The 12,500-nt window shown below is 45.6% G+C and overlaps 1 protein-coding gene across 1 annotated transcript in view; it reads left to right on the forward strand.

Annotated features, from left to right (window-relative positions):
* Window positions 1–12,500, forward strand: part of ptprz1a (protein tyrosine phosphatase receptor type Z1a) — an 89,937-nt gene that overhangs the window by 16,240 nt on the left and 61,197 nt on the right. Inside the window, exon 2 of the mRNA XM_063196991.1 lies at window positions 10,832–10,903. Within this exon, the coding sequence (XP_063053061.1) occupies window positions 10,832–10,903 (72 nt within the window). The remainder of the gene's footprint in view (window positions 1–10,831; window positions 10,904–12,500) is intronic.

Below are 12,500 nucleotides of genomic sequence, written 5' to 3' on the forward strand. Positions count from 1 at the left end.
TACAACAACCACATTACTTACTTACTTGCCACACCACTTCACTTCCATCACTCCCGTTGTACAAGTTTGTTTAGTTCATTTGGAATGCAACTAATGGGGAAGTCATCATATATCAATCACACATTACATAGGCCCACTGTGATATTAGGAGCCATTAGCCACTAGGGAGTCACTAACCATTCAGGCTTTTTCCACAAGCCACAGGTTTGTGATTTGTCATCATATACTGCCCCCAAAAAGGTAACCTGCCAAAGTGGGTAGTGAGACCAAATGTATTACCAGCCACCAGGGAAGCCGACAGGGGGGGTACAAAGGGGTGTCTTGTCCTGGGCCCAGAATTGGATCCTCATTACATTGTATGGGTTTTGGGGCCCTTTCAGATGTCTTTGTCCCGGGCCCAGCCAAAGCTGTCAGCTGCCCTGGCAGCCACAGCCAAGTTTCACCCATTTTCGGACAGTTGGGAAGTGCTCATGTCGAGGAGTGTGGGGACAACCCAGTGGTAGCCAGACCACGCCCTCCTAGTGACACAACACCTTCTGAGTCAGGCCAAGAGCAATGTAAACATCGTTTCTGATCTCCCAAAAAATCAGGAACTCCACCCAGTTTGTCTGACACCAGTCATCCAGTAGCAAACCTAGGGAGGCCGGCCAACTATGCCGTTTGTTGAAACGGTAATTGTTATGCTCTTGGTCAGACCAAGTCTCGAAGAGATTTGAAAGTCGATGATAATCAGGCTACCTCAGGGGCACCTCAGGGCGTATCCAGTCTAGTGACCCTCAGGTCACGGTGACAGGTGTGTTATCTCCTCTGACCACAATGGCCTACTGTTAAATATAGTAACTACGCTTAGAATGATGGCAATTAACTGAAAGACAAATCACATGTAGTGAACAGAGGAGGAAAATCAGGAAACCATGTCAGTGGTTCAGGAAAGTAAGCAAAGCTGGGACAGGTCAGCCTAAAATAACCTGCCCGATCTAAACACTTGGCTCAAGTGAACTCTTTTGTTTAAGCTACGCCTTAAGTAGATTGTAAATGTTTACTGACGTTTGATTGAGAGGGTCATGACTAAGCAGGGGACGCTTGTTTTCTTACTCAAGGAGGTTGGACGGACCTATGGCTTGTTTTTTTTTTTCGTCAATGGTCACCAGGCCCGTTGTCAGGGGGGGCCAAAGGGGTATGTTGATAGGGGGCCCCAGAATTGGGTCCCCATAACATTGTATGTATTGGGTAGGGGGCCCTTTTAGATGACTTTGTACCTGGGCCCAGCAGAAGCTGTCAGCGACCCTAATGGCCACCATACTGATATTGGCAGTGGCACATGCTGACTGACGTCTTACAGGGTTGTGGAATTGTTCAGTGCTGAGTAGTAGTGTTTTTGGTTGTTGTTTTATGCTAAAGAGAAAGAAAAAAAACGCAAAGAAAGGAAGAAGGAAATAAAGAAAGAGAAAAAAACGGAAGGGAGAAAGAGGGGGATAAAGAAAGAAAAAAGATGAAAGACTGGAAGAAAGGATAAAAAAGAGGGAGAATGAGGGGAAAACACAATGGGCTTTGCTGTAGAATAATGGCAGTGTCGGTGGGAGCAGATGCGGTGTCTGGGTGCTGAGGTGTCCATGGTAATGGCAGCTGGCTGGGGGAGAAGGCTGTGAGGGCCGGGCTGGGGGAGAAATAGGGACCCGGGCACTTTTGGCTTAAAACCCTTTGAGGAGTAAGGATTTTCACCCAGTTCTTCTAGAATTTTACTCAAACACTCTACAGCTCCCATAGAAGTCTTGAAGTGTTAAAAATATCGCAAAGTCCTTATGACATCATAATGAGAACTCAAAATTTTGGCAAAATTCTAATCACATATTTGTGATGGTACTCCTCAAAGGGTTAAAGGGGCCCCTCATAATAAGCGGCGCAGAACTGACTCACCGGTGGGCCGTGCACCCTTTTGGGCCCCTATTTTCAGAAATGTACTAAGGCCCGGTATGCCAGATGGCCAGTCCAGCCCTGGAGAAGGCTGTGTGGGGCTGGGCCAGGGGCCACCGCCAGAGCTGCTTGTTCTCGGGGAGTCGGGACCCGACGCCTCTTGCATGCTGATTCGCCCGCCCCACACACTGGGGGATCCACTCCTGGTGTGTGTTGAGCTGAGATGACGTCTATGAAAACAGGACGAGTGAGAAATCCTCCTCTGCCTGAGAGAGAGAGTGAGAGAGAGAAAATACTGGCACTTGGTCCATGTGTTCCTTCCTACCACCCACCTGGGCACTTAAAGCTACACTTGGTAATTTTCAGGTTGGATGATGTCAGTGAACGGGTTGGATGACGTCAGTGAAAAATGAAAAGTTAGAAAAAGAGGAAGAGAAAGAGAATACAGATGTCAATGTTTTTCTACCACCTGTGCACTTAAAACTACACTTGGTCATTTTCAGTCCTACTGGTTGGAAGTTGAATTGATTCCCATTTGAACTTTGTACGGTCCTCTTCTACAAGCTTAGTGCGGTTGTGATGTGGTTGTGTGGAATATGTGATAGCGTTTTCACTTAAAGCCAGGACTCCCACACCTATGAATACAGAATGTTGGTCAGGCCTGGTTTTGCCTGGTTGGTTTGGCAATCTGAGCACACCCACAACTTTAACGATGTCCGCTCATAACAACAGCTTATGCTGGGACCCAGGGCTGGATTAAGATGGCCTTGGGCCCCTAGGCTACAGGTTGCTGCGGGCTAACCTGGTTCTCACGCGATGGTTGTTACCAACGAAGTGTAACGAAGATGCACGAAGCACTAGGGGTCTCGAGAGAGCCAGGCTAGCTGCGGGCCCCCTGGAAGGCAAATTTCGCGACAAATTTACATAGACAGTGTCATAATCATGAACTAGAAATTAAGGATACAATTTTATTTCATTTATAATTATCTTGTCACAATTTTGCAATTTTTGACTTTTGGCCAATCGGGGGCCCCCTGACAGGTTGGGGCCCCTAGGCTGCAGCCATTTCTAGCCTGTGCGTTAATCCGGCCCTGCTGGGACCCCATGAGACAGGGACCTCTCTCACCTAGCTCTACAACTCCACAGCCGTAGAGAGATGTCATGGAGAAATGGCTCTTGAGCAACCCTTTTCTCAACACTTATAGTTCAGTGAAACCTGCTTGACTTGTCGTACGCATGAGATTGAAAATCATTTTGCACAATAGCAAGCAATCCAGCTTGATGTGGCAACATCGCTGGATTGACCATAAGGCATACAGGGCATTTGCCCGATGGACTGTTGATGATTTTGGCCTGGTCCTCCCCCCAATGCAGTGGTATCAGTCCTCATGCCCCTACAGTAGACCTGAGTCAGATTTCAATATTAATTTTGGATGTTGTGGTCAAAATAGCTCGTAATAGATAAAGTATGCTGTTGTGAGGCTACATTGTCTCTCTCAGTGCCTGGCGGTATGATCTTGACTGAAAATGCCCGGTCCGCTTTTTCATCCCAGTCCAGCCCTGTGTGGCAAAAAAACAATAATGGTCTATCATCATCATCATCAATCGCTGGGTGTGTCTCTTTGGTGTCTTCTTACTCTTACTGGCATAGCTTTGTTTTGACAAGTGCCCAAGTGCCCTGTCACCCCAGCCGCTTTCATCACCCCCAACATCCATCCTTCACCACCACCCACCCCAACCCCCCAAGCACTGGCGTGCACACGCACAGATATTTTGGGGGACAGGTGCTCGAGGGGGGGTGGAGAGGGGGTGGATGGAACTTACAAGGAGATAGAGGCTATATTATATCGGGAAATTGTCACATACTTTTGATCGTCAAGCATTTGTACCTTAGTTGACCTGATCATGTCAACGTGGACCACCACAGTACATTGTGTCAAAAAATATTAGCATTTTTTGTCTAGTAGGGCAAAGGGGCAGGTGCCTTAGCACCACCTCGTCCCTATCTGTGCACCACTACTGTATGCCCCCAAGCACATACACTTGCTTATAAGCGGCGATGCAACCTGCGTTCATCAGTTACAGCAGTGTCGCATATTCCAAATGACCTGGTTTTACCTGTTGAATGATCACCTGGTTGTGTGTTGGACAGGTAAAGCCAGGTCATTTTGAATATGTAATACTAGCTTTTAATGAATGAATCCAGTTCTTACATCACTGCTTGCAAAGAGCAGTGAAGTCACTTGTATTCAATTTAGTTTTATGGTATCGTTTTCAGGGCACGTACATGTAATAACATTATATATACACACACGTGATTGATGGAGGAGTGGCAGTAAAGTGATGTCTAGCCAGCGAAAGGCATGAGGAAATATGTTGAGGAATATCATCATCCAAAGCAAGGATCAGTATCAAGCATTAAACTTTACCATTCCACAGCTGCTCTTCACCCTGTAAGCTTAAATCCCAGTTTAACCCTGTCATTGTAACCTACTTCCATCGAAGCAGACTAATGGCTGATCTGCTACCCAGTCATTATCATGAGGTTGAGATGTCACTCACTCTTGCACCTCGCATCGCAACTCTTTTAGACTCTTTTCTGGATGTTTCAGACCAAACGATTATTCTGGAGTTTAAACCCGTGTTATGCGTGTCTTCAAATATCCATTTGGGCATTACTGTATGTGTATTTATGTAAGCTCCTTGACACCTGAATTTCTTCTACTCTACTCTACCCCTTGCCTCTCACTAGCATGACGATGCATGACGACACTCACTAGCATGATGATACAGTCAGACTGTGTGAGTTTTTTGGATGATAGTTTTCTCCAAACACTAAGACACACACACAAAAAAATATATAGAAAGCTTACTTAGAAATAACACACTTCCTCAGTACTAGCTTACAGTATCCGAGAAAAAAGCACACAAATAATTCACAGTAATGGAGGGCTGTTGTTTGGGTGCCTTCTCCTTCTCATATCCGAGGGGGGCCACCCCTAGTAGCTCTCCGCTTAATCCTCTTATCTCCCGTGGTGGGGGGTGCTTACTTAGTCTGCAGAGTCGCAGCCACAGACGCCATCTTTACAGTAAAGATAAATAACCAGATGTGAGCCTCATTACTGTGTGTTTGGACATGGATGTTTTCTGTTTGGAATTTAAAGAAGTCGTTTATACACAGCAGCAGCACAGACTGTCTGACTGGAGAAAACAAACGGCGGGAGAAATGCATCTTGAATAATCATGACATGTGTAATCAGCTTGGATAAGTGGTCTGGTAAACACACGCTTAAACACACCCTTCAGAGTAGGATGTTTATGTAGCTGCTTGATTGAACATCTCACTGCTTAAATTACTTAAACACAAATTACTGAAATGTTTAGCCTTTACAAACAAAACATGCTGTGTTGCATTGTATGAGTGAACGTGTGTGTGTGTGTGTGTGTGTGTGTGTGTGTGTGTGTGTGTGTGTGTGTGTGTGTGTGTGTGTGTGTGTCAGGCTGTCTGGCTGTCAGGCTGTGTGTGTGTTTGTGTTTGTGTTTGTATGTGTGTGTGTGTGTGTGTGTGTGTGTGTGTGTGTGTGTGTGTGTGTGTGTGTGTGTGTGTGTGTGTGTGTGTGTGTCTCTGTCTGTCTGTCTGTCTGTCTGTCTGTCTGTCTGTCTGTCTGTCTGTCTGTGTTGAGTGTCTGCATGTGTGTGTCTGTCTGTGTTGAGTGTCTGCATGTGTGTGTATGTCTGTGTTGAGTGTCTGCATGTGTGTGTATGTCAGCACTCTGTATTGTGCGGTGCCCCTTTGATCACCTGCAGCCGCATGGCCTTACAGGAGAAACCAAATACTCAGCAGCAGCAACTCGACCACCAATCAGTGTTGCCAGATTGGATGGTTTCCCGCCCAATTGGGCTGCTTAGGAAGGCCGTGTGCGGGTAAAAATGGGCAAGAAGGACATTTGGGCGGGTTATTATGCAAATCTATGGCCATAGAAATCAATAGAATTGGGTTCAAAGTGGGTGGGATTTAGTGGTTCCAGGCGGGTTTTGAGCATTTTTTGGGCTGAAAATCATCAGTCTCATCTGGCAACCCTGACCACCATCCCCATCACCACCAGCCCAGGCTTCTGCCTGCTGATTGGATGAAACCCAATATGGCCGCCCTGTACAGGAGAGGAGAGGCCCATGCAGCCCAGCCGACCGGCCTGACAGACAGCAGCCTGCTCCTGCCAGACAGGGGCACACACACTGCTAGTGTTACCAGTGTGTGTGTGTGTGTGTGTGTGTGTGTGTGTGTGTGTGTGTGTGTGTGTGTGTGTGTGTGTGTGGGTGGGTGGCTGTGTGTGTGTGTGTGTGTGTGTGTGTGTGTGTGTGTGTGTGTGTGTGTGTGTGTGTGTGTGTGTGTGTGTGTGTGTGTGTGCGCGTGTGCGCGTACGCGTGTCTCTGTGTGTGTCTCTGTCTATCTGTCTCAGCGCACCCGTGTGTGTGTGCGTGTGTGTGTGTGTGTGTGTGTGTGTGTGTTACCTGTCCATCTGTAAGTGTTTGTACAGCAGGGGGTAAAAGTTTCCACCAGTTTAGGATTACATTTGCCTTTTATCATCTCTGACCTCTAGACGCACAACTGCCCATCAGCTGTCTTAACTATTACAGTGCCTCACACGTTGGTATAATTTATTGGTATAATTTCCTGGCCCTGCCATGGCCTAACGGTAGGGCACTGTATTACTACGTCGGCGACCTGGGTTTGATTCAGGCCCGGGTCATGTGCCGATCCTCCCCCATCTCTCTCTCCCACTCGCTTCCTTTCACCACCTCCAACTGTCCTATCAAATAAAGGCAAAAAAGCCATAAAAATATACATGTATTTAAAAAAAACAAAAAAAACCATAATTCCCTAATCATTCCTAGCTTATTGAACTAGTCGAAAGCTCGCTGCAGGAAATATATTTGCCTGGCTGGTTGGTCTAGCACCACACCATAGGGGAGATGTGTAGCTGGGCCCAGAAATCTGTTCTCCAATCACAATGCTCTGTTCATGTACTGCATGGAGTTTTTTTCCTGTTTCAATCTGCGCAAGAAGACTGGGGTGCCCCTCAGGCCAGATTCAGACTAGATCATGGCGAAACGGCAGTGAGACGACTGAAGTCTTTTAGTTTCGGACGGTGTGTTGTACTCGACCTTTCACACCAACAGCGTCGGCGTGCGCTGCCAGTCCGGTTCAAAATCCCCCCCACAGCCAAAGCTAGCTCGCTACTTTGCCATTCATTTCAATGGGACAGCGCCGGTCGCTGCCGTCCAAAATCCGCTCGAGTTCTATTTTCCAAGTGCAGCGCGGAGTGGAGCCGGCTGCTGCGCTGCTACCGCCCGACTATTATTTTTGCCACCGCCGGTAAAAATCGCTACTGTCCCACCCCGCGTCCCCACTCTGCTGTGAATTAGGCCTTAAGCAAGATGCCTAACCCCTTTCTGCTCCAGGGACTGTAACCAATGCCATGTAAATAACTGTAAGACGCTTTGGATAGAAGCATCAGCAAAATGTAATGTGATATAATTTAAAAAAGTCGTTGGGGAGTGCTTGCCATCTTATCAACAGGGCTGTGCTGGCCTATTATGTGCAGTTAAACAGTTTGAAAACCAACCATTGGCTCCACCCACAACCCACAGCTTCCTATGGTGTGATTCCGGACTAATTAATGTGTTTTCCCCAAGTCCATAGGGAGTAATATGTTAGTGTGGGACCACTTGCGGAACAGCGCCTCACTCTTTGTGTAGGTGCACAATACCGTTTGGTGGTGTTTGCTCAGGTGTGCTGACTGAGTCCTACTCAATGTGCGTCTTTTTTAAAGAGTGTACTAACATGCACCCCCCACCAGGTTCTTTTTTCAAAAGATAACATGCTGCGATGTGGACAAAAGCCACATAAAAGCTAGAAGTAAGCCGACTCCAAAGATTTGTCCTCCATTGACGCGGAATTGTGAAGAGCAGCCTTCGGTTTCCATCTCCCCACAGTGTAAACCTATCCACCCCCCCACCCCAACCACCCGACACCCTCACGGGTTGGCACTGAGAACGGAAAAGGGTTTTTAATGTCACCACTATTGTGCTTTACATCTTTTTCATTGCTTTCATCCCAGGAGACGAGAGGTCCCATTTACTGATCTTCAGTTTATTGTTGAGGACCGGCCCAGACAGCATAATACCTGAGAGAGGAAAAAAAATAATAGAAGAAGGAAGTCAGAAAGGAAATAGAACACAAATATAACATAATGGAGAGCTCTTTACAGTGACAAAGGTTGATCTGCTTTCTGTGTCTATAAAGTGGCGATGATCGTCTTTATTTTTCACATCTAAAGGCAGCCCTCCTTCATTCATATTTAGTATGTATCTGTATTATTACCTCCGCCAAGGAGGTTATGTTTTCGGTCGCATTGGTTTGTCTGTGTGTTTGTAACTCAACAAAAAGAATGCAGAAAGACTTAAAAATAGGGTGCAACATAGTCAAATGTTCTGTCAAACAACTTCCTTGGCGGAGGTCTGCACTCTCTGAGTGCATTTCTAGTTTACTATACAATATTGACTAACTGACTAACAATACTGACTACCAGACCTAGACTATTGTTGAAAAAGGGAATTCACAGAAAATAGTGTGCCACTATCCATGTAAGGGGCGCTTTGGCAGCAATATACCAGTACCGGTACATGGGGGGCCTTGCCATGGTACAGTTTGGGAACCCCTGGTTTAAGCCACCAAAGAGGAACGGTAGTGAAAATTGGAAGAAGGTGGCTGAGGAGTACCATCCCGATAACCTCTTTTCCACCACTTGAGTTCTAGTGATGATGCCAATGGAGATTTCAGAGCTCTGGTGTGCGTTTCTCGAAACCGTAGTTGTTACCCTGTTAGCAACGTCGGTAGTTGCCAATGGGAAATTGCATCGCAAACAACAAAGTAGCTAATGTAGTTAGCAACTATGGTTCCGAGAAATGCACCCCAGCTTTGTGACATTTTTGACTCTGCCTTTGGGACCAGTAAGTTGAGGGAGCCGTGGCAGTGCCAGCTCCTTGGCAACGGCACCTGTCACAACAAGTAGAACCAGCGCCAGACTGGGCACTCACACCTACTCTGGCACTGACACTGTGGCAGAGTGGCATTGTGAAAACAAGCTAGTAGAGGATTTATGTACGTAGGCTAGTGGAAGAGGACGTGTTGTTGTAGTTGGCATGAGAGACCGTAGTAGTGCTGTTGTTGTTGAGGATGGAGGCAGGTGATTCGCTGTGGTGGTCTGTGTGAAGGGAATAGTCAAAGGGTGTTTCTGAAAACAGAAACAAGAGCAATCAGAGGTTGCAAGCTGGCCCTCTGGCCAGCACTAGATGCACATGATATGTATGCGTAGGCGTGCACGCGTGTGCGTGCGTGTGTGTGTGTCTGTGTGTCAGTTAGAAATGTGATGAGGCTAGTGATGGCTTCAGTTTTTTTAAATGTCATGATAGATTTAGATTAAATGTTCTGTGTAGAGTGTGCATCTTCATCATCTTCCCCTGCCATTCTGTTTTGTCAGCTATGTGTTTAAAATGTGTTGCCTTGTGTGTGCATAATTGAGATAGTTTTTTTTTGGGGGGGGGGTTAGCTTTTGTTCTTGACAGGACAGTGAAGGACAGACAGGAAATGAGTGAGGGGAGAGAGACGGGGAAGGGTCGGCAAAGGACTTGGCCTGGAATCGAACCTGGGTCGGCCACGTATAGACAAGTGCCCTACCGTTAAGACACAGTAGGGCCCATAATTTAGACAATTATTAGACATTAATATCTTCAAAAGTTGGAACATTTGAAAGAATTAAATGTTAAACAGATACACAATAGGTAGGCAGATAGACTCTTGATCTGTGTTATCGCCAATATTTCATACCAAACAGATTGTTTGTGGCTTATTTACATGTAAAACCTTAAATGCACGTTTTGTTAAAACCTAACGTTTGGGAGAGGTGTAATCAAATTTGACATGCCCTAATTACCACCTGCATTCTATTCTCCGCTCAACTTTTTAGCTTTCTCAATTTGTTTCTTGCTTGCACCCATCACCTCCTCGTTCACCTCGCTTCCGTCGCTGTGTGGTCGATTCAACAGGCGTACTGCCCTAGCTTCCTCTCCAGTTCGCCTTACTTCATTGCTCTCTGACCATCATCAGCCGGGGGGTGTCTGCTCAGACCTCACTCATATCTGCGGGAGCTGATGCTCCCGAGCTCTCGGCCATGGCAGTACTTCAGCACCACTGCCAGCGGTTTTGCCTAATACACAATCTTGCTCAACTATCTCAGCTTCTCCAGTGCAGTGGTCTGTGTGGGCAAGGGCGAAGCACTTTGATGATCGGCATGATCAGGAGAAGTCTGTTCTCCAGAGAGAATGCAGATGTATGCATACATGATTAATCCAAATTTCAGATAGTGAACTAATGAAATCCAAATTTAATATGTTATTAATGTAAATGCAGTGCTATTCGGACAGACAAATGGCGATAGACAGACAGACAGGGAGACAGAGAGACAGACGCAAGTGCTGGTTACGCAAGACGGGCAGAGGGCCAGTGTGGGTCTGTGGCTCAAGTAGCAAGTACAAGCATCAGTGTGTTTGATCCTTGACTTCTTCTACCTCACGCTATTCTATTTCCTGTCTGGTACTAAGGCACCACAGACACAGACACAGACACAGACACACACACACACACACACACACACACACACACACACACACACACACACACACACACACACACACACACACACACACACACACACACACACACACACACACACACAATGAGCAAAGACTTGTCTTGTGTCCTTTTTGTCCTAATGTGTAGCTTTCTGTATACATTGTAAGGTACAAGTTCAAAGGCATAAACTAATGACTAATTGAGTTTTATTGTGTTTCGCAGCTGACCTGGTCCAAGGATATGGCTTCAGATCTCAGAAGAAGTTCACGCAGAACATAGAGTGGTCCTATGCGGGTATGTGTATCATTTTTTCCATTTGCTCAATGTACAGGTAAAATTGCGACAATGAGACTTTCAAACCATTAACTACCATAGTACTACACTTCTATGACATAACACAAGGCCTTTGGTAATGCACTATGACTTGGGCATTGCCATCCTGGTAACAGCAAATGTATATCACCATGTCTCACTATCACTATGCCATTTGAGGGCAGTTGTGGCCTAATGGTTAGGGCAATGGTCTTAAGATCAGCACCTAACCCCACATTGCTCCAGGGGCTGTAACCAATACCCTGTTAATCACTGTAAGTCGCTTTGGATAAAAGTGACAGCCAAGTGTAATGTAATATAATGTCTTAATGTAATGTAATAGTCTTGTTTGACTACTTAACCCCAAGTTGCTCCTGGTGGCAGGGGGGTACCCTGCATGTGTGAGTGGGAGAATGTGAGCGTATAATAAAAAGCGCTCTGAGTGCTCGAAGTTTAGAAAGGCGCTATATAAATGCAGTCCATATAAATGCAGTCCATTTACTGTGTAGTGTTTAAAATTTTCATCTTCGAAATGCATTGGGCCACCTCAGGGTTGATACTGTACAAACTGGGCATGGTGCTTTGTCTTGCCAATTTTAATTTTACACCAAACTATTACTGTATGAGCCTGGGAAATCTGATGCTGCTTTGCACGGAAAGTCGATGACTGCAGTTTGTTTGAATAGATACAACTGACACGATTGGCTGCTACGTATGCCAAATGATACACCCAATAATGCCCAATTAACAGCCGTCGTCAATCGTAAACCACAAACCCTGTATGGGATTTACAGAAGGCAGGTCTCTAGACCTTATCTCACTTGTGATTAGGTTTGGTGATAACCAGGCAATTACTTTATAGCTGTAGAAGTCATTTTTGTCTTTTGTTTAACTTAACTATTTTTACTTTGCTTCCTTCTAACTACTACTGTTGACAAACAAGTCATAAACATACAGAAGCAGTTGCAAAATGTGTAATACAATACCAGACCACCACCAACACTGTGTAGGATAATTAATTACACAACTCTGCTGTGCCAGTTTGTGACTGACTGACACACACCAGAAATCTCAAAGGCTGCGCAGCTTAATCTCTGTCATTAACTGTGGTAGCAAATGAGGAAATTAAAAATATCTTCATGACATACATTTTTTTTTTTTTTACTAATTCTGTGTATTTCCCTAAAGTTCTGGAAATACCATGGAGAATATTCTGTGGCTCTTCTGACAGTTCTGTAGCCTACAGATGAAGAAACTAGGCCAGCTCTGGCACTTTTCTCCCTCCTTGCCACTGGTGGCATTTTTATGCCAAGACTTTACTAGTAAGGAACATACAAGGATTACTGTAATAAGGATGTACTGGTGGCATTTTGCAAAATCAGAATGAATGTGGAAAATGTGGAAATCTGCCCAGTCAAGAGATAAATGGGTGATGGGATCTTTTTTCTTTCTCTCTCTCTCTCTCTCTCTCTCTCTCTCTCTCTCTCTCTCTCTCTCTCTCTCTCTCTCTCTCTCTCTCTTTCTTTCTTTCCTTCTTTTTCTTTCTTTCTTTCTTTCTTTCTTTCTTTCTTTCTTTCTT

The sequence above is a fragment of the Engraulis encrasicolus genome, chromosome 4 (assembly GCF_034702125.1).
Source record: "Engraulis encrasicolus isolate BLACKSEA-1 chromosome 4, IST_EnEncr_1.0, whole genome shotgun sequence".
Taxonomy (NCBI): domain Eukaryota; kingdom Metazoa; phylum Chordata; class Actinopteri; order Clupeiformes; family Engraulidae; genus Engraulis; species Engraulis encrasicolus.